Source organism: Neolamprologus brichardi, chromosome 23, assembly GCF_056152115.1.
Source record: "Neolamprologus brichardi isolate AB-2024 chromosome 23, ASM5615211v1, whole genome shotgun sequence".
Classification (NCBI taxonomy): Eukaryota; Metazoa; Chordata; class Actinopteri; order Cichliformes; family Cichlidae; genus Neolamprologus; species Neolamprologus brichardi.
In genome coordinates this window covers 24985606-25008542 of record NC_142125.1, presented here as the reverse complement: position 1 = coordinate 25008542, position 22937 = coordinate 24985606, and the positions used below count along the sequence as shown (strand labels likewise).

Here is a 22937-nt window from a genome sequence, read left to right as displayed (position 1 = left end):
CATTGTTATCTTTTTACAAAAAAACAGCTGAACATGAGAGGTTTTTTTGGACCAATTTTGTGTTCTCCATTCTTTAAGCACTGGTTTGAGCACCGTTTAAGTACCGGCACCGTTTCAAAAGTACCGGTTTGGCACCGGTATCGGATAAAACCTAAACAATACCCATCCCTATTTACCACTGATCTTTCCTTGAACCACTTTTGATTGATACTGACTACTGCAGGCTGGGAACACCCACAAGAGCAGTAGTTTCGGAGATGCTCTGATGCAGTCTCATAGTTTAGCCCTTGTCAAATTCACTAAATTCCTTACACTTGCCCATTTTCCTGGCTTCTAACACATCAACTTTGATGACAAAATGTTCACTTGCTCTCTAATATATCCCACCCACCAACAGGTGCCATAATGAAGAGATTATCAGTGTTAGTCAAATGGTGTCCATTTCTGGTTTGCATCATACATGTTGCAGTTTCACCACCACTTCGGCGAGCAGTGTGTGACTCCCCTGCGTCTTCTATGCAAACTACAGGTGACTGTGGCTACGTCCACGCTAATGCGTTTCCGTCCACACTGAGATGGCGTTTTCGCTGATGGAAAACGCAGCGTTTTGAAAACGCTCTCGAAAGCACTTTTGCGTCGCACTGTGGACAGCAAAAACGCAGACTTTCTAAAACGATGACGCATGTTAGTCATATGATGCAGTCATGTGACCTATAAAACTAAGGCTACGTCCACACGTACCCAGGTATTTTTGAAAACAACGATTTTTCTATGCGTTTGTCCACACGTAAACAGCGTTTTCGGTCACTGAAAACTGAGTTATTTAAAAACGCCTTCCAGGGTGGATATTTTCGAAAACTCAGTTTTTGCATTTACGTCTGGACGAGAAAAACAGAGAAAACGCAGAAAACGCAGCATCAAAGGTTTGCGCCTTTTTTGACGTCACACTGTGCGCCACGTTGTTGTTTCGGTAAAATGAATTTCTACAATACTGTTACTGTTAATTGTACTCTCTGCAGTGTTTAAATGCTTACATATACACACACAGTTTCTGTCCCTCCACACATAAGACTCGGTTCTGCTTCTATGCCCCAGCTTTGTTTACTTTTTCCCACCGAGGCTTCTAGACTTCTGATTGGCCAACATTTCTGCACGGTTAGGAATATATCGCCACCTGTTGCTTTGGCATGTTCCTAGCAGCGTTTTCCTTCATTTCTGCGTTTACGTGTGGACGGGATTATTTTTTAAAACGAAAACGGAAAATCTCTGTTTTCAAAAATACCCGTGTACGTGTGGACGTAGCCTAAGATAGCGGAGAGCATTATACAGCAGTTGTTTTGTTTGCTCTCAATTTTGACAGCCCTATTAAAGAATAATATCAGTCGGTACATGCTCCAGATAGCTTTTCTTCAAATACTTTAACTCTCACTCACTTTTGCAACTTTGTACCTTTGTGTTACTCGCAGCAACAACTCCACCTCATTGTTAGTCCATTTAAAAAAACTCTGTGCTTTTCCTCGACCTTTTGGCGCGACGTTTCAAAGAGTTTCAATGAGGCAGGTCGAATCTTCTTGCATTTCACGTATGCGCAGTACTGGAACGTAAGCGTTTTCGGCCGTTTCAATGTGGACGCACAACTCTGTAAAAACGACTGAAAATGCTAGTGTGGACGCGGAGCATTTTCAGACGAAAAAGCCGTTTTCAAATCTATTCGGGCTAGTGTGGACGTAGCCTTTGTCAGACTGCCAATGTCTAAAGCAATCCACAGGAGGTTTTTGGTCCAGTGCAATCTACCTCATTTTAATAAGTTTCCCCTAGCAACCGTTCGGGGAATATAGAGGGCCTGCGTCTCTTTCCCTCTGAGTCTTTTTCTTTTTCTGTGAGTTGGCTAAATCACAAATTTCCATTCCTGGAGGCAACACCAGTTCTTAAAAAGTGGCTAGCATCCAACCCTGGTTGAGAGGATGGTTAGCTACTGTGCCAATCTGAAGAGAGTACAACGGCCCTCCAAACAGTTAGTGACAGAGCAAACTGGTTAAAAAGAACTCGTGTCTATGTAATTATAATCTGTCAACTTGGCCTATTTAATGGAAGCTAAAATGTTATAGCACCTAAAAGTAAGACTTTAAAGAGAATAAAAACTGAATGTTGCTCTAAAAGCGAGTAAATGCCCCATAGACCATTGAAAATAATAAAACAGAGCATGTTATTTATTGCTAAAAATGTTTGCCCCCAAAACCCACCCAGTGTTTGGTTCGAAATTGATTGGTTTGATTTCAGCCAAATGTGTTTACTTTTTAAGATATCTTGCTAACAAGCAGACAGGGGAAAAACTTTAAAGGCTGATATTATTCCAGCCAAGACTCATCCATTTCATACCCAACAAACTTTTAATACAGCTAATTCAGCCTTTTTAATCAGTCCACATATACTTTACCTATTCTTGAAAAAGAAACGATACTAAGGAAAATTTTTAGCTGCAGTTGCATGTATTTGCATTCCTAGGTGTTGCAATATTACGTGGGCTTGCAAGTCTTATTTTTCGCCTTTATCCGTATGTTTAGAAACTCTTTTCCTCTCTGAGCAGTGCTTCTTCCCTCTCTGAGTGAGAACTCGCCGAGAGCCGGACAAGGTTTCTGCAGATGTAAGTTAGATCTTTTAATTCTATCCGTGCGTCCTGAGAGGATGTAAACTCATATACAGAGGCAGATATTAAGAGCACACCGATATGCAAATGTCTGTCGAGATTAGAGCTACAACAATTATTCAAATGTTTGATTAATTATTCATCGGAGACGCCGTCAATTATTCATTTCGGTGAGCGATAAGTCGTCTCTCTTTTTCTCCCCCTTCATCTCGGAGTGAAAAGTTTTCTTGAGGGATCTATCAGAATCCCAATCAAAACCATTTTATTTGCGAAGTGCAGTAAACGTGCAGGATTTGTTTTGGTGGCAGCAGACAGACGCTACGCTTTAAATACTGTCTCTTTGTGCTCGTTCAAACATGCTCAGAGCATTTCTGATATTGGTTTTTACAAGAAATAACTGATTTTTCTATATCTCTGTTCTCTATATCTATATTCCTTAGATCTCCATATTTCTATTTTCTCTGTGATCTGCATCTTTCTGTCTATTCTTTATTTTTCCATCTCAGCTTTCTATATCATTATCTCTATGTGTCTATTCTCTGTATTTATATTCTCCATATCTCTCTATATTCTTTCTATGTAGTTATCACTCCATTTTCTGTATCTCCTTTTTGATCTGCCTCAACATAGCTGTTCTCTATTGAAATCAATCTATTTTCTAGTGCAGTGCAATTATCTTAAGCCACCCCTCCTTTCTTTATATTTTGCTAGGAAAATGGAAAACAGATGGGCTTGTTTATTGACATATGCAAATATACGTGTAAATGCAGCATATACGGCAAAATCCAGAGTTTGTACAATTCTAACAAGCTTGAAATTCAATATTTGTTGTGACCACCTTTATTCTTCAGCACAGTCTGAACTCTCTTAGGCAGCTTTCTTGTCATGGCTTTAAGTAGTCTTCAGGAATAGTTCTCCAGGCTTCTTGAAGGACATTCAAAGCTCTTCTTTGGATGTTTCTGCTTTTTGTTCTGTTCTCTGTTCAAGATGACCCAACACTGCTTCAATAATGTTGAGGTCCGGGCTCTGGGGAGGCCAATCCATGACTGATAGTGTTCCACTGTGTGTTTTTCTATCCAGGTATGATTTTACTGCATTGGCAGTGTGTTTGGGATCATTGACATGATAAAAAATAATGCTGTTGACAATCAGATGCTTTCCAGATTGTATTGCATGGCAAATCAAACCTGATGGTACTTTCTGTGTTCATAATTAATTAATTGACAAGATTGCCAACACCACAGACCGAAATGTACCTCAAACCATGACAGAGCCTCCATTGCGTTTTACAGATGGCTGTAGCCACACACTGTTGTTCCTTTCTGCTGATCTTTGTACATACTGATGATGATTTGAACCCCAAAATGTCAAATTTGGATTCATTACTCCATCAGACCTACTTCCACTGATTTTCAGTTTAGGGCAATCTGCAGTCTTGTAATTTGGAATACCTCAGCCTTTTCTCCCTGTCAAGAATGGCTTCTTGACAGCCATCCTTCCACAGGGACCATTTCAGATGAGGCTTCAGTGAACAGCAGATGAATCAGTTGAGGGTTCAGATGGATCTCTTAGGTCCTGTGTCAGGCCTTTGCTGGATTTGTTCCTGTTTCTTAAGGTCATGACTTTCCGATACAGTTCACCTGCTGTAAATAGTAGTTTTAGTAGATAGTAGTTACTGTAGTTTTTTTTCTTCTTTTGTCTTCCACATTTCCAGTTTCCTCATTTTTTTGAGGACACACTGCACACCATGAGAAGTTTTATATGACAAGTTATGAAGTTATGACAGTCTGACAAATTTAAAATTGTATTTTAAATTTGTCAGACTGTTATGTTTGACATTTTTCATAGATTTAACTGAAAAAAGATCTGTTTTTTGAGACAGGCTTCTAGTAACAAAATGTCAAATAATTCATAGGTCACTGCTAAGTGGCTTAACAAACTAGAATTCCTCTGAAAATGGTGAATACAAGAACTGATTAGAAAATGAGTGAAAAAAAAGCCAACGTCCAAAGAAAAACTTTGAAATACCTCGAGGAAGCCTGGAGAACTATTGCTCAAGACCACTTTAAAAAAATGACAATGAGGGGTGGCTCAAGACTTTTGCACAGTACTATACATCTACTCTAAATGTCAGTTACGTCCAAGAAAATAATACATACATTCATACAGTTATGTACTTGTACACTGAATATGACATATTTAAAAAGCTCATGTTTGACTTTCCTAAATTACAGTTTAACAAAAATTAAATAGTCCCGATCTGCTGGGCTTTCTTTACATTTTACGCTGTTGCTGGTTAACCTTTGTGTCACGTGAACATGACAAAAGATGTCAATGTGTGTCTGGCTAAAATAAAAGTTTTCATTCAGTTTTCTTTCCCACACGGTTGCTTTTTTCCCCTCTTTTTTAAAGACTGTCCACAGGAGAAAAGGGCACACGATGTGTTTGTCTTTAAAGTAGCTCAGTCGTGGTCATTTGTAGAAGACTCTGCTCGGGTTTTTCAGCTAACAAGAACAACATGAAGAATCAATACTTTTTTTAGTGTGAGCATTTGTTTCTGCACCAATCTGCTATGCAGCGATCTTGTTCTCTCTGCGAGCTTTCTTGTCCAACTGAGAGAGATCAGAAATGCTCAGAAAAAGAGCAGTTTTTCCTCCTCTCGCCCTTTTTCTTCCTCACGGCCAATGTAAACTAAATTCATTTTGCATGTTTGAAGAGTCCTCGCAGATCACACGCTCCAGCCTTCGCCTCTCGCTCTTTAATTGTCCGTCAATCTCTGGAGTTGTTGTGGTGCCGGGGCTCTTGCGGTGGCTATCACAGAGCCAAACCCCGTCGAGAGATTTCCAGTTTGATGTTGCAGAGCTGGAAGAGCCACAAACGAGTGCAGAGAGGAGCCAGAAAAGGAGATGTGATCTGGGATACTTCTGTCGTGCATTCAAACCCTCTGAACGCCAACAACAACCGTTATTTTAATTGAAAAGAGGCGAAGCTCGCTTTCGGGGCTAAAGCACAAACTGTATGCTGAGGCTTTAACACTCGAGGGGCTGAGCTGCAGCCACTTGACAGCTGTTTTGAATTGTAGAAGTGCATTTTCAAAAATGTCCCTCCTCTTTTTTTTTAGACCCACTTTCTGGTCAAACCAGCTTTGTTTGATTTTCTACATGAAGTGGTTATAATTGTATTTACACCAGCTCCCTGCAGGCATGTTGTTCAAACTCTGTCCATCCTCATAACTTTGTCTAACCTCGGTCTTTCTCCATATCTCCAACAGGAGTCGAGCAGATTTGAAGTTTCTAGCAGTTTAACTCGACACCTAGATTTCCACCCTGTGGGCAAATCTGAATCATTGTGATGATCGCCCAAAGATAATAAAAAAAATCCCCTCTTACTTAATGTCTAAGAGATGTCATATGCCCTTGACACATGAGCAAAGCGGCACCACCCATCACACGAGGTGGAGCTGGTGTATATTACTGTCAGACTTTGTGGTTATATCACAACTGAACACTGAGCAGTTGTTGATTGAAACTCTGCAAGTGCCCCTTAAAGTCTCCGTGCTCATAAAGGAGGGTAGTTTTTAAGAACAAATGCTGCTTAATGCTACAGTCACACAGGCAGCGGCACGACCAGAATTATGGCGGCCGAGTGCAATGAACTTGTGATCCTGACAAGTCCTGCAGTGATTTGTGGTCAGTTGACGTCCTCAGAGCAACCCTGGTACATCAACTCAGTCGTAAATTACGATGGAGTCAGCGTGCTATCAGTTTGTGATTGAATCTGATCAAATTTAAATGTATTTGTCACAAACACACACACATATATTCTTTGAGTCGCTCTTTTTCATGATTCACAACCACTCAGTGCCTAGTTGCCAAGAAGTCGGTATTTTCTATGCAAACAATGTTCAACAGAAAAAATCTGTCATCAAAGCAGTCACATGAGGTTTTTGGTGCGACATCCTCCTTGCAACTGATTCGACTCCCAGGAACTGCTTGCCAACTAGTTGAGGAATGGATGGTTTTCCCTAGTGACCAGAGATAAATGGTAAATGGACTGGTGGATGGATGCAGCTGACATTTGACATCCAATTAGAGCAGCGGTCCCCAACCCCCGGGCCTTGGACCTGTACCGGTCCGTGAGTCGTTTGGTACCGGACCGCGAGAGTTGAGGCTCAGGTGTGAAATGTATAGTTTTCAGGGTTTTTATCGGCTTTCAGCATTATTTTGTTATCGTTTTTATCATTTACTCAGTTCTCCTTGGTCTTTTCACGTGTGTTATGAATAAATTTTATTTTTTTCGGTACTGGTACTAGTTTTATTTTGTTGTATTTATCCGCGACACCTTAAAGGCCGGTCCATGAAAATATTGTCGGGCATAAACCGGTCCGTGGCGCAAAAAAGGTTGGGGACCGCTGAATTAGAGGATGACTTGCACAATCACCTGAGCTACAGCCACCCCAGGGGTTGCAAAGAGGCCCTGGTATGTAGTTGCACATATTATACATAAAGCACGTATTCTCACACATGGTTAGAAAGTAGGGTAAGGGTTAGTCCTAACCCTACCCTCTGGTTTACACGAGTTCTAGATTGATCAGCAGCCTGGCTCACTGTACTATCATTCATCGATCATTGATCAGTGCTTCAAATGATTTTACCCTGCATCTTATTGGCGAAGAATTCGTGGCAAAGCCAGGTGTAGCTATGGCCTCGCAATCATTAACAAGGAACAGCAAAGCCAACCCTAACAGCACTTTCGGATTAGGTAGGATTATGATGGAAACCATGTTTATCAAATGTACAATGATTCTGTGTAGTTAGACAACTGTTTTATGGCACGTTTTAAAATTCAGATTTTTTCCATAGCCGGTATACGGTTGCGGTCACCTCTTCGTTTGAAGAGTGAAACCAGTGCACAAATGTGCAAAAAGCGGGAGGGTGACTCCTCTGGTTGCAGAGAAGCCTGAAAAAAGCAGGCTTACTTCTCACTTACTTACTTTCCTAATTAGTTTTTAGGGTAATTTGCTACTTTCTAGTCTTATTTACTACAACATGATAATAATTTTTATAAATTATGGTTTAAAAAAAAATAAAAAAAGAATGTTTTAGGTCAAAAGTTGCAAATGTGTGTGATGTGTTTGCAAACCAATATGGTGATAGAGAAAATACTAAATAGTCTGTAAACCAATGAGAAACGTTACAGTTGCCATTCTTTATATACAGTCTATGATTTTTTAGTTATGTGTATTGTCACTCATATTCAAAATAGTATTTTTTATAGGAGTGGGGGATTTTCTGTACAGAACTGAACAGTAGTTATGTTACTGGGACATTTGTACTAATGCTACTTTGCGATTACCCTGAATTTCATCTGAATCTCTCATTTCTCCCTGGGGAGTTTCGGCTTCCCATGTCGGACAGAATTCTTTGTAAGGCTATTTTCTGCTTTGATGTCATGAACCAAACTGAGAGGGAAACGCTGAGTCATTGTTTTGCTTGGAAAAGTGTCAGATTTGTTTTTGCCAATAATTAAACTATTAACTGTTGGCACGAAACAGCAGTTTCAGCAGCTTCAAGCCAAATGCATCAGCGTCGGGATCGTCCTCCGTCTTGACCTTTGACCTCCATCATGTCAGTTGTGCGTAACTGCAAATAGCGTTGAAAGTTTCACCCAAATCTGGGCATTGGCGTCAACTGACAGCGTTTTCTCGGCATCAGCTCCACTCCTTAATGGATGGATGTCGGGTGTGTCGTGACACTTGCAATTCCCCGACTGAGGCGTCGGTGCCAAAACGAGCTCAGCTTTGGCCCGAATGTGTCTGCTCTCTGGCATCTTTAACCTGATCTGTAGTCACATAAAACCTTTCCTCTCTCTTCCTCTCTCTTTGATGTGTCATCAGCAGTGAAACTCCTCTCGGCGACCCAAAATGAGGCGTATCACCCCCTCACCGTCATCCTCCATGAGGCTGATTCTATAGCTCTTGCGGTGTAGATCTGAGCGGCACAGGTCAGTTTTAGATAACAGACACACCCGAATGCATCACTGTCATGCAACACTCTTTTATTTCTCCCTGAAATTAAACCATAAGAGAACAGCACGCGCAAACGACCGCAATGAGTATTCCCCTCATATTGTAACAGGTTTGGTCGAGCTGCTTCTGCTACTGATGATGCTGCTGCTGCCGGACTGGGCATAGATTCATCACCGCTGCGTCACGTGACGCTCACAGATCTAAATTAGGCCAATAATCAGGGACGCCTGGCGGCTGAGTTGTTGAATGCACAGCATGTACATGCAACAGTCCCGAGGCGTGTTCTGCAATGGCATCCTTCTTTCTCGCTCCCTTCTTGCCTTATTTCAGCGTGCAGCAAAAACCAGAGACGCACACGGACACGTTGATCCCTGCAAATATATCCCTAGCACATTGTGGGCCTCGTTAATAACCACACACACACACCGGCGGTGTCAGATGGCCAGTGATGTCGGCCACGGAGAGGGGAGAGCGGGCACGGCTGTAACACAAGCGACCGCACCAATCAGGAGACGGGAGTTGTTTGGTCATTTAAGGTTGGAAACAGGTCGACGTAGATCCTGGAGGGTTTTTCTTAGTTATTTACACTATTCCAGATTAATTGATGAGATTTACACCGGAGTGATGGGTGCAATTTGCAGGCAAAAGCGGGGATGGAGTGGGTTGTAGCACACCTGTAATCCTCAATGTGTGACCCTAATCCCAACCATGCCTGAGACAAATTGCAGCTGATTTTTTTTTAGGGGGTGTAAATGTAAAAATAATATAAATAATAATTTGTTTTAGTTCCCTGATTGCAAAGACTGAAAAGAATAATTTTCAAAAGCCCCCTCCCCCCACAAATCACCTTTTTTGTGAGGGTTAGGGTTTGTATTTTATTCAGTTAGTGCAGATTATAATATTATATTTTTATTATATTTGGCACATTAAGACTTTATTTTTTGCTTCCTTGTCCGTTTAGGGTGAGTGCACACCGTTACACTGAGAGACCGGAGAACACCACCCGACACGAAATCAGGAAGCTTCCAGGACGAAGATCTAGCCGTCTTCTAATCGAGAGGCCGGAGCGTCCCCGGGCAAAAATACTGAACCTCAGACTGCTGCTGACAGATCCCTCATCGTGTGTGTGGGGTGTGTGAGCTCTGAGTAGAAATTAATATAAGTACAAACACATTTACACTGACAGAGGTATGCAAATTAACATTTTCAAAGGACAAAATCACATGCAAATTTTTACAAACCTAAAAAAAAAAACCTTGATTGATTGAACAATTGGAAGCCAGAGGAGAAGTAAATATTAGCACATGTGTGTGTGTGTGTGTATAGTCTCTGTTTTCTTTCAGAGACATTGCAGATTAAATTTTCACAAGGCAAGAAAAAGAGAAAAAGATTCCATGTTTGTAAAAGCTTTTGAGAATAAGGGTGGGGTTTAAAAGTAAGCTGTAAGAGGATCACTTCTCAAAGGATACCTGCACGGACAGAAGTTAAGCCGCAAGTGCACGAACGTGTCTAACAGGTCAGCTTGTTACAGACGGGCTCCCTGCACGCTTCTTCTAGAGCAAGAAGTTCGCAGCATCGGGTGAAAGTAACACCGAACAGCGTCTATCACAGATTCTTCTCTAATTCCAGCAAAGCAGTTTTTCTTATTATTATTTTATTTATTTTGCATTTTTTTGCTTGAAGCACAGCACGCATCTCTGCCTCTGATTCGGCTTCTTATTGCTGATTTTTTTCTCCTGCCCCATTAGCGGTAAATACGCCGCCTTTTGTAGGTTTGATTTGTGGTCGTTTACGTGAAATCTTCTGAGGACTCAGTCGCTGTGGGCAAAAACGATCTGCAGAAAACCCACTAAAAGTCAGCTGCTTTGACCTCTGACCTCCCCCGTTTGCCGCCTGTGATCTCAAAGTTGCATCCTATGAGTGACGTTTGTTATTATTAACACGGAGGGTTTTTTCTCTCTTTTTTTTTTGTAACAGCAGCTGACAGCGAGCGTAACCCGACTGCTCAGCAGTCGCAAAAACAGAAGCCGTAATTAGACCGACAGATCCTCCAAATACTGCGAGACGTTCCTGCAGAAGCCTCTGCACTGCTGTCTTTGTGTGTTTACACCGTCAAAAAAAACTAAAAGTGGGCCTCCTCTCTCTCTCTCTCACACACACACTCTCACTCACACACACACTGAGGCTGGGAGAGAAAATTAGGATTATAATCTCGGTAATCAGCAGTCACGCCTGAGGCGGGCAGCTGCAGAACTGCAGAGCTCCAATTTAGGCGTCGGACATTAAAAACCATTAAAACCCAAGTGAATTTCCCACTTATTGATTTTTCTGGGGCAACAATTCAACTTCAGGAAGGAGGAACGACAGAAAAAAGAAAGAAAGCCAAAAGAAAAAGCAACAGCGGGTAATGTGCTGCGAAATGTTCTGGTTTTTATTTCCAGAAAAGAAAAAAAAAAGCCATAAAAAAACACACGTTTTGATCATTTTCACTTCAAACCTGCACAGTTATCTCACACTTTTTATTCTGCAGGTAATGCGCACATACACAAAATGATGAATCATGCATGTGTTGTTTTGGGTACCCCCCCTTCCCCTCCCCTCCCTTCATTGAAACCAATATATTCATTAAGCACAAGGTCCCCCTATAGGTCACACACCGACTGTAATCCGTTTTCACGGTGAATATGTGGTGGCCCCACGGACGATGGAGGGGTGGGGGTGTGGGAGAGGTGCCACTCAGTGGGGGCAGAGTTGGAGCTGTGGTTCAAGTGTGTGTGTGTGTGTAAGAGAGAGAGTGAAAGAGGAGGAAAAAGGGGGTGGGGGGATTATGGCGTGACTGCTTGGTTTACACCGTGGTAGCAAATTACACGTGACAACAATTCACCCGGAACCAGAACCACTCTGGACCCTGAGCAGCAACAGCAACGGGGGGCGAAGCAGCTTCGCTGGTCCTCGTCATGCTCAGGTTCCTTGTCTTCCTCCTTCGACATCATCCTCATCAGGGTTTAAGGAAGGAGACGAGAAGAAACGATGGAAGTGATTAAAAAAATACAGAAAAACAAAAATAATGAGAGAGAGAGGACACTTCCTCTCCTTGCAGACAACAACAATAACAATAATAATAATAACAAAAACACAGAGGAGGGGTTTCTATGCAAAAGTTTCTTTTGCAACATCTGATGTTTTTGTTTTGTTTTTTTGGTGTGAGTGTTGGGGGGGGGGGGGGGGGGGGGGGTCATAGGGGTGGAGGTGGTGGAGGTGATGGGGAGGTTGAGGTGAGGTGGGGGTGAATCAACCAGTTCAGCCCCTTGATTGATGATTTAATTAGCCATACAGTGGCGAACTGCAGGGAGGACAGGACGCAAAATAATGCTTTATTTACATAACCAATCAGAGCACTGCAAAGGTGGAGCTTCCTCCCTCTCTCCCTCCCTCTCTCTCTCTCTCTCTCTTTCTCTCTCTCTGTGTGAGTGGTGCAGAGATGGTTGACTTCTGTAATAAATGCGGGATTCATCCTGTTAAGTGGCGTCCAGAAACACACACACAGACAGAGAGGGAAAAATCACTCGAACCATCCCGGAATATTCCTCTGATATTCCTGCGCGGGCTCGTGCGGCTGTGGCGGTGTGACATCACACTCACTTCATTCCAGTTGGGGTCTTTTTTTTTAAAATAAAAACAAACAAACAGAAAAAATGTAATGATTCCCCCCCCCCCCTCCCTTCACACACGCGCCGAGGCTGCGCGGCAAACATCGAGGGAACAAACGGCGAGGACTCCTGCAAACCGGTAAACATGGGACTATTTTTTTTTCGTGTTTTATTTTCAGTTTTTTAAGTTGGATAATGCGCCGAGTTTGCGCGCAGGTGCATTGATTTAAACACACCTCCAGAAACGAACCGCAAAAAAAAGAACAAAACTTGTTCCAAAAGCATCAAAAAATAAATACGAGGGGAAAAAATAAAAGAATTAAGACGAGCCGAAAACAAGAAAATTATCATTTCTAACATTTTTCACTAAAAAACGAAAACATTTTCTTCAGAACCCAAAAACTAATAAAATTGAGGAAAAGCTGTATTTTCACCAAATTTACATATTTTTACAGCGTAAATAAAAACCGAACATCCGTCAATCTTTTGCAGCCAATTGCAAAATAATAATAATAATAATAATAATAATAATTAAATAAAGAACACATGTAACTGCCCCCCCCCCCACCAGCTCCAGCATCCCTCTCCTGTTTCTGCGACTTAAACCACATTACTCCTAACAACAGGCACACATTTCCACGAGCGAACACATATAAATGAATCATTCTTAGGAGTTTTTTTCCTTTTGCCCCCCTCCCCCCAACCACCACCACCTCACCTCCTCCACCTATCTTCTCTCTCTGCAACACAAACACTCAGAAGACAGGGGTTAAAAAAAGAAGCACACTCACTGTCGCCTGGTTCTTACTCCGTGTCGAAGCCCGACATAGTTGGTTTCACGCTCCAAAAAAATAAGAAGAAGAAAAAAGGGAAAAAAAGAAGACGAAGAAGAAGAGAGAGAGGGAGGGAGGGTGGAGAGAGAGAGAGAGAGAGAGAGAGAGGGGGAAAAAAAAACTTGAGCCCAGAAAGATGCTCACGTTTGGCTCTCCTCAATTATCCCCTCCCGTGAAGATAGGTGGCGTGCGTTTCAGGGGGCTTCTCCTCTCTCTGTGTGTTTGCACGGCAAAGAAAAGGAGGTGGAAAGGGAAAAAAAAATGTCATTAGAAGAGGCGTAACACGTCAGTCCCTACCCAGGTTTGTTTCCTGGAGTGGGTGTAAGACATCAGTTGTAAACCTGCCCTAGCAGGAATAGCGGTCCCTCCCTCCTCCCAACTATTTCTAAGGCTTTTATTTCTAAGGCTTTATCATCACCGGTGGAACAGGACCCGCTCACCGCCGCCAAGCTCCCGCTATCAGCCCGTCCTCGCAGCTCCTCTTCCCTGCAAAAAGAAGCCTCTGGACCCTCCATTTAAAAAAAGCAAAAAAAAGAACAAAACAACAAAAATTAAAACCCAAAAGAGAAAAAAAACAGAGCCGAGCAGGTATGTGCATCCTTACTTTTCTATCATTTCCACTCTTTTTTTTCTTTTATATTCCTCTTCTCTCGCGCTCTCTCTCCTTCTCTCTCTCTCTGTCGCTCTCGCGCTGTCGCTCGCTGTCTCGCGGACAAATTGTGTCGGATATTACAACTTCCACGCGCTCGCGCCAGAGTTTGGGAGCTCCGAAACTTCGACTTACCTGCGCAGGTGGAGAAAGGTGCGCTTGGGTTTAAAAAAATTATTTATTTAATTTTCTTTAAAGGAAAAAAAAATTCATCCGCTTTTTACATTTTTCTCACACACACGCAGACACACGCCTCCCTGCGCTCTGCTCGCCGTCTCCCTCCGCGGTGTCCTGTAGAGGCGTCCTGCGGGGTTGTGACAGTCGGGGAGAAGCTGCTTTTTGTCGGGCGTCTGTCGCCGCACAGCCCCGGAGACCCGGAGGAAAAAAAGGCGATTCCGTACGGGTGTCTTTGTTTTTTTTTATTCATTTATTTATTTCCTCTCGTTCTGGATCTTATTTGAACCATTTCTCCCATTCGCTCGCTCACTCAGCTCTCCACTCCAATACCCACTTCTCCCAGTAACGGCGATTTGCGCTGATAGATTCGCAGGCGAAACGCGCAATTTGGCTCTAATCGCTTCTTCTACTTTTATGTTTATGCGCCATTTGTGCCTTAAAGCTTTCTTTCCTCTCTCCTCTTTCTTCTTCTTCTTCTTTTGGCACATTTGAACAATTATCCCCCCCCCCCCCCCGTCCATCTGTTATTTATTAGCGGAGTTTGGATTCACTTTATTAAACCTGAAAGAGCAATTTTTGCTCAAGTGTTTATCGGGAGTTGCGTGACTTTTAAATCCCAGGGAAAGCTCTCCGTTTTTTAGAAGAACAGAGTGACTGAAATGTGAGTTTGTTCTCCCTAAAAAAAAAGCGCAAAAAACTAGAAAATGATTGTTTTGAAGTTTAATTAAAAGAAGTGGATTTTTTAAATATTTTGCTTACATCGGAGAGGAGGAGGTAGAGAGCGGGCTGTGAAACTTTACTGATTTTAAAATAAGAACAATTCCGCTTCTCGTCCTCAGCCCTGATCTCTGAGCCGATCAGCTGAAAATCTAAATTAGACGGACACGGATCTCCCCCCACCCTCCACCTCACCGCTCCTCTCCTCTCCTTCCTTTCCCCTATTTCTCCCATTTTTTCTTTCCTCTTCTCTCTCTTTGAAACGATCTGTCCCTCCGATCCAACACGCATTTTCAGCTTCTCGTCCGGGGCGCAAGTGGATGTGGATCACTCTCACACCCCTCCTCCTCCTCCTTCTAGTACTTCACCACCACCACCACTACCTCCTCCTTCCCTTCACCCCAACTCACATTGTTGGTGCTGGTGTGTGTGTCTGTGTGTGTTTTCAGATCTCAAGCTGAAATCAAGGAATCGAGTCCATGCGAGCTGCCATCTGATCCCACACACACACTTATCAATGAAGCAGGAGATCATGGCGGATGGCCCCAGGTGTAAGAGGCGAAAACAAGCCAACCCGAGACGGAAAAACGGTAAGAGAAAAGATGACGGGACGCAAAGCTGCTGCTGTTGTTGTTGTGGTGTTAGTGATGGTGGTGGTTGTGTGTGTGTAGTGTAGAGGTGGTGGTATCTTTGGATGTAAGCCCGCTTTCAAGGCTTCTCGCTGCGGTTCAGGGGTGTGTGTGTGAGAGAGAGAGAGAGTCCGCGTTCATTCGGGCTTAAAAAAAATATATTATTATGACTATTTAGTTTATTTAGTTTTTACGCGTGGATGTAAAGAGAGCGTTACCCCGAGAGAGAAAGTGTGCGTAAATGCGTCCTAGGATTCAGTTTCTCTGTTTTTCCCCTTTTTTTAGTTATTTATAATTTGAAATAATAGCGGCTTTTAATTGTGGTGAAGTGAGGCGGAGGGTGGAGGGGGTGAAGATTGTCAGGAGGCTTGTGTTGAAAAAAACAAACAAAAACAAAACAAAAGAAAAGTCCAAAAATGTTAAATAGTAAGAATAAACTTGTGGATGTTGGAAAGTTTGGCGGTTGCCGGCTGCTTTCTCTTTGGGGAAAAAAAGAGAAAAGACAAGAAAAATCCGCCATGGGGGAGGACTGAGTGTCTGCCTGAGTGTAGCGGTCACTGGCTGTGGAGGAAAAAAAAGTCCAGTCTTGTGACTTTGAGTTTTTAATCCACGCGCTGGCACTCCGTGACCACGACACACAAAAACACACACACTCTCCCCCTCTATTTCTATAATAAATCCACGCTAATGGGCCTTTATATTCTTTCTTTTTCATTAGTATTTTTCAAAGTCTTTGAACGCCTCACTGTCGCTGCTTTTCCGGGACATATATCACAGGAGGTGGCACTTGGCTTCTCTGGTTCACTTTTTTCCTTCTTTGAATTTTTTTTAAACGATTAAAAAAACAACAACAACTTTATTTTCCTATCAGTAAGTGAAGGCAGCACGAGGGGCTTGTATAAATAGGGTGACATGTCCGATAAATGCTGGACATTAATTGGGTCTGGACTGGGGAGCGCTGGAGGTGGAGATTTGTTGCTTTTCTTCCTCCATTTGACTGCACCACACTTTTCCCCACAAGAGGCAAATCTGCAGTGACATTTCCTGGCCCCCGTTATTCCTGATTATTCCATACAGGCTCAGAGAGAGAGAGAGTGTGTGTGTGTGTGGAAGTGTGTGTGATTCAGCAGGTTTTTATTTGCAGTTTTTAATTTTATAAGAAAGGAAAGACAGAGAGAGAGAGAGAAAACTGTGCCCCCACAGGTTATTTATCTAGATCAGATTTCACTTATTGATCCCGCGCAATCGATGGCAGACAAGCATTTTGTTCCACGCTTAAAGAGCCTCCCAACAGTGCAGGAGATCTCTCACGTTCTGGATCTGCGGCAAGATGGAATAACGAGGACGGAAGAGATGTGATGGTGTGTGTGTGTGCATTTTAGCCTTGGCCACCTGTTTTGGTTAAAAAGGAAATAAAAATAATAATAATAATAGGAGCACAAATATCATTTTCACACCCTTAAACCTGACGGAGCTCTGGCACGGCTGCAGGGAGATTATTTTTATCCGTTGTAGGGAAAGCATGCAGCGTATTCCCGTCTTCTTCTTTCCTCATTTTAAAAGAAAGTACATTTATTTTAAAAAAAAAAGTCAAACAAGCTCTCTCTGATGACACCCCCCCCCACTCTTCCCTTCTTCCTCCTCACTCCTCAACCCCTCACCCCCCCCCCCCCCCCAACCCCCCTCCTCTGGGAATTCAGAGGCTTATTGAGGCTTGGCCACTCTCTCCTCTCTGTGTCCTCTTCCTGCCCAGGCTCGGGTCGCTCAGAGGGGATGGCGGCGTGTTTACGGCCCGGCTGCCACACTTAAAAACAAAACAGAGATTTAAAAATGAAGAAGAAGAAGAAGGAATGCTAAATATTCCAGCAGACGGATGTCGAGTTAGGCGCACTAACTGGCAAATCAGATGAATGTACACAAATGCGATATACGTTGAATTAGAGCTGGTGTCTCTGAGGCGGCGGTGTGCTAATTCTAATTTGTGTGCCACCTGTTTTGTTATGTTTTTTTTTTTACTATTTTTTTAAAAATAGAAATAACACACACACACCCCTTCCTCCTCCTCCTCCTCCTCCTCGGTGGAGCGCTTTCTTGGAGCCCCTCTTTGACATTCTCCTCCAGATGACTGTTGGCCTTCAGGGTTGGAGTTGCTGCGCTCGCTCTCACGTCATGTGGTATTTAACAGCGCAGTTCGCCACTTATCCCTCTCCCAAAAAAACCCCCACCTCTCTTGCAGATTTCCGAGCAAAATATTTTTTATGAAAAAGCGCAGAAATGACATTTTTTTATTCTCACACGACTGTTAGAACCACCGCAGAGAGAGGAAGAAGAGAGAGAGAGGGTCTCTTCTTCCTGCTGTGAAACTCGATCTCAGCAGCGTGAAGCGTTTGAGAGTTTGGCCTTCGCCAGGTGTTGCTTGTCACATCCAGCTGTGACAGCACACACACACACACACACACACACACACACACACACATACATACACACACCTGTCCTTATTTTCTTATTACTCAACCAGCATCAAAAACAAAAAAGAAACCACGAAAAGCTCGGCTCTGTTTTTGCAGTTTGGACTCCCTGCACGAGCAGAGGAGGAAGGAGGAAACACACGTGTTGCAGATGTTGCAGGTGCTCTTCCCGTCCTGCTTTCTTTTTTCCTTTTCTTTTTTTCTTTTTCAGTGATTCTTCGCCCTCCAAAATACTCCTATTACATAATCCGAAGCAGTCCGAATCCTGCTCTCTATCTATTGCTGACTCTTTCTCCTCAGTTGTGCGAATGTTGTCACATATTTATGAGTAAAATGGAGGAAGAAACCATCTTTTTATTCTTCTTCTATTCTGCTTGTTTTTTTAAAGTTGTGTTTGGAGCATCTGCAGTCAACAATTTAGGGGGGTCAGGGCGACTAAGCAAAAAGAGAAAGAAGGGGTTGGGGGTGAGGAGGAGGAGGTTTCACGGGGCGCTCGCGGACAATTGATTGTCAGCGGTAATGTGTTTCATTTACATGTTTATACCGTCAATAGTGGCGAACGAGGGGGGGGGGGCTGGGGGTGTCCACGGCACGCCATTCACTGCTGCCATTCCCATACGGGCTGGCGATTGTTGTGCACCAGCAGACAGAGCACGAGAAGAAAGAAAGAAAGGACAGAGAGAAAGAGTTCAGCTGTGCGTTATTTTCTTTAAGTGAAATGATGACATCAGGCAGGGACGACTCCTCCGAGCCTCCTGCCTGTCACTGCTTCGGCATCGAGAGGCCCGATATTCCTCCTGCACGGAGCTAAATATATCTGTGAATGAGATTGCTGTGGAGAGAGGAAAAGCAAAAACATGAACAAAAATATATTCAAAGGAAAATAGAAAAGGAGGGACTTTTTATTCCTTATAAAATTCCTGTGATTGGGATTTATTTCGGAGATGCGGTGTGATGTCTGTTCCCCTTAGCGTGTGCTTTCCACCAGGAATTAAATCAGGAATGTTGCTCGGGCTGCAGCACATGCACGTTTTTTTTTTCTTCGACTTCTTCCTCTTTTTTTTTCATGCTTTGATAAGGCAGATAAAAGCAAATAGCATGGCTTGTGGCTGTACACCCCCCCCCCCCCCCCCCCCCCACACACACACACACACATGAACACACACATATTTTAAAAAAAGAGGTAGAAGCTAATGGTCATCTCACCTTCATCCTAAACACAGGACAGCAAACTTTCATCAATTCCCTCCTCCACCTTCTTTTAATTTTTATTATTACACCCCCCCCCCCCCCCCCCCCCCACACACACACACACACACACACCCCAGGGAAAAAAAGGCATTTTTTTTACACTTCTTTTCTTAAAAAACCAAAAAAACTCCTTCCTCCTCTTCTTCCTCCTTCCTCCTCGACCGCCCTGCCTACTTGTGTGAAGATATTTTTTCCGCCTGGCGGCCAGAGAACACACACTCACAGAGGCACGGCGAGCCCGGACCCCCTGACACCGTGGGTCTTTGGAATGCCTTAGGTACGATTTCACTTTCGCTCACATCAATGCTGACCTGAATGCCTTTCATATCTGATCCGCCGCGTCTCTCCTGGTAAACATCCCCCCGGGGGGAGGAGAAGGGGAGGGAGAGGAGAGTAGAGAGGGGTGGGGGGGGGGGGGAACAAAGAAAAGGAGCTCCTCTTCTCCTTCTTCTCCTTCTTCTTCTCCTCCTTCTTCTCCCTCTTAATCACAATTCAGCCCCTTTCGCCGCCAGCAGCAGGGCTCGCACATTTGCATTCAGCATCAGGAAGAAAAAAAAAGGGCCTGAGATGAAAAGGGGGGCGAGAGAGAGAGAGAAAGAGAGAGAGAGAGGAGAGAAAAAAGGGAGAAGAGGAAAGGGGGGGGGAAACTAGAGGTGGGTGGGTGGTGGGAGAGAAATAACTAGGGTGTTTGTGGTTGTTTGTTGGTTGTCCCCTGGTTACAAGCCTTTTATAGCCTCCCTTACTCCATTGCAAGGGTCCCCGGGCCCCTCCTGACAGACAGATAGTGTTACGAGATGCCCACACTATTCGTGGCCACTCACACTTAAGAAGAAGGAGGAGAAGAAGAGAGAGGTATAAAAAAAAGAAAAAGATCCTGGCTGCGACCGATTGGATTGTGCACAAAGAAGGAGATAAGAGTCGGGAGCAGGTGTCTGCACGATGCGCTTTTTTTCCCTCTGCTTCTTCTTTCTCTGTTTGGCACCAACTTCTCGGCAACTTTGCACGTAAATACAAATAAATAAATAAAATAGTAGCCGCAGTCTTTAATTATTTATCTGTTATCGTCAGATTGCCAGAGCTGCAAAGTGTTGGATGGATGGATGGATGGATGGAGAGGTAGGGGTATCATGTGATCTGGATTTCAGTTTTCCTTTCATCCCTTCCTCACCCACAACTTTCCTCTCTTTATTTTTTTTCTTTCCTCTTTCTTTTCGGTTAAGAAGAAGGATTATCGGTACACCTTCCCTCCCTCCCTACTGGCCCAAGCTGCGCAGGATTTAGGCAGATTTACTTCAGCAAACACCTTTGGACACTGGGGCTTGTTGGTGGTGGTGGATGGGGGGGGGGGGGGGGGGGGTGAGAGAGAGAGAGAGGAATACGAGTCTGTTTGCAAAAGGGGCCTTTTGTTCAGAGAGGTTCTGGATAATGCCTTACCAGGCAGCCACGATATTAACCCGTGCTTTGGAGAAAACAGGGGTGGAGGGGTTAACGCTTTGCATGAGAGCGCTGTGACCATCCCTGCCGCCTCCTCCTCCTCTCTTGTTTTCTGGGTTCAGTTAAAAAAAATTCCCATAATTTTGAAAAAATTCGACTCACATATATATATATATATATATATATATATATATATATATATATATTTCATGCAGAATGTATTTGGGCTGATGCACACTCACACAAACACGAAGCAACTGCCAAGAACGATGAAAGCAAGCGAGAGCGGTGGCCGGGATCCGTTGCCTGACTAACACCGAGGCATGAATCAGCCAATAGTGAGCCAACTCTGCCCCTCTCTGACTTGCCTTTATGCTTTTAAACCCGCTTGCAATGACACGTCAGACCAAAGAAAAGCAACTCTTTAAAAAAAAAACTTTTTACTGTATCTGTTCCCTGAACCGCCGGTAAGGGTCGAGCTCGGTTTGCTTGGACTCTGGCAGTTCGTGGTGGTGTAAAGGCGGCGGCAGCAGCAGTAAAGATGGAGCAAAGGTGACAGACTTCAAGGTGTTTGTGGCAGCCGGCTTGGTCCCTCCTTCCTTATTATTATTTTTTATTCCACCACCACCATCCCTGAATTTGACAGCTCCTATCAACTCCCCCTCCACCCTCCCCCTCCTCCTCGCTCTAAAAGTTGCTCTCAGATGTCTTTCTCCTGCTTCCCTGACTTTATTTCATGCCTCCATGCGTGTTTTCTTCCACCTCTTGTTTTTTCTCTCTCATTTATTGGGGGGGACATAAAAAAAAAAAAAAGCAAACACAGAAATTGAAACTTCACTGGTCCGGCAAATAATTGCATGCATTTGGACTTTTCATTTACACTCTTTACCCTAAGCCCAGGCATGTTTTATGCATCGCGTAGGAAAGATGGTAGGAGGAGGGAGGGAAAAAACATGCATTTTCTCATTTTGTTCCCTTTAAAAAAAAATATCATGCCTCATTTGAGTCTTTCTCAAGTGAAAATGCAAAGTCTTTATTTGGCCCATCCGTTCCATCTCGTTCCTGCTGTTTGCACTTATTCAGTCGTTGCATTTTCTACGCCTGTGATTTTTCTGTTTTTTCTTTTTTTAAAAAATGCTTTTCGACATTCTTTCCACGACTTTTTTCCCATTTGCGAGGGAGTCTGGGCGCGACAGGCGACAGGTTGCTGAGCAGGTGTAAACTAACGTTCAGATTTCATAATTAAACAGGAAGGAGGGGGGGGGGGGGGTGAGAGGGGAGGCAAAAAACAGAAAAAAAAGAAGACGAAGAGAAAGAAAGAAAGAAAGAAAGAAAGGAGAGAGACAACTTAAAAAACACTGACTTCTTTTTTTCTAACAGCGCCGTCTGCGTGCACGGCAACTCTTCTAAAATGTCCCGTTTCTCTGGACATTCATCACGACTACTGCGGCTCAAAGTCCCCCCCCCCACACACCACAAATATCGATCATAATGGGGGGGAGGCGAGGCGTCAGCTCCGATTATGAAGCGCTTTTAACAAACAAGATTGAGTCTTAATAGAGCAACAAAGAATCAAATATAGATTTAATCAAAAGAGCAAACACCTCACAGCTGCTTTGAGCTCGTGTGCTAGCACGCGTGCGTGACTTATCGCTGCTGCTGTCAAGTGTAAAGCAGGGCACAGCTTCATGAAATAATCTATTAAAATAATTTTTTCCCCATTTCTTCTTCTTCTCTCCCCGTTTTTTTTTATTTGGCGGCAGCTGCTTCAGAGATGACACCTTTGTGCAAACAAGTGTTGAAAGGAGCCTCCAGTTTTTCTGCTCTGATGTCGGCGCTGCTGATCTGCAAGCGCCTGCTCGCTGCCACATGTACACACACTCTCTCTCACACACACACTTAGTAGGAAACACACACATACACTCTTTGATGTATGTTTGATTGTCGGGTGGAAGAGCTCTTCTGGCAAGGTCACGGCCGCGTGGAACAATCAATAACAGATTGGCAGATTAAGGCACGGTGACATCTGGAAATCTAGGTCCCTTTTTCCACGTTCGCCTTCGTGCTTCCATCCCACCTTTAATTCTGGATAATAGAACATGCTATTTGATCAGGGGGCTCGCTTTCTTACCGTAGTTCATTATTCAGAAGGTGTCCCGCTTCTCTGCCACCTAAGTGCGCCCCTCTTGTTACCTTTTCCTCTTTTTTTCTTTCCTTCTAACGAGGACTTGCTGTCCGCTTCTCTTTGTGCTCCGGTCTCCCCCCCTCCCAGCTCCAATCCCGTCTTGCGTGGAAGTAAATTCAGATGTGTTATCTCAATTTAATTGCACCAGATTGCCAAGTGAGATTAGGACAAAATTAGGTCATTTTGCGGTTGTACAAATTTCACTCACTTTCATCTCGCTGTTGATCAAGCACCTTCTTAACCGGAGGTTGCAGCGCAAAGAGGGAGAT

General features: G+C 43.6%; 1 protein-coding gene and 1 long non-coding RNA gene across 5 annotated transcripts in view; one reads left to right on the top strand and one right to left on the bottom strand.

The window, feature by feature from the left end:
* Positions 1 to 11089: 11089 nt before the first annotated feature.
* On the bottom strand, positions 11090 to 15028 carry LOC118454317 (uncharacterized). Its single transcript, XR_015717175.1, has 5 exons — positions 14032 to 15028; positions 13763 to 13942; positions 13599 to 13667; positions 13117 to 13372; positions 11090 to 11669 (listed from the first exon to the last, which is right to left on the bottom strand). It is a non-coding gene; the product is annotated as an uncharacterized LOC118454317 (long non-coding RNA).
* zeb2b (zinc finger E-box binding homeobox 2b) overlaps positions 13262 to 22937 on the top strand; it is a 98833-nt gene continuing 89157 nt past the window's right edge. For 2 of the 4 annotated variants that reach the window (XM_035908596.2, XM_035908592.2), the window contains exons 1-2: positions 13262 to 13746; positions 15151 to 15291. In XM_035908596.2, coding sequence (XP_035764489.1) covers positions 15219 to 15291 — 73 coding nt within the window. In that variant the 5' untranslated portion in view covers positions 13262 to 13746; positions 15151 to 15218. The remainder of the gene's footprint in view (positions 13747 to 15150; positions 15292 to 22937) is intronic. The other 2 variants (XM_087835830.1, XM_035908597.2) reach the window with 1 other exon arrangement.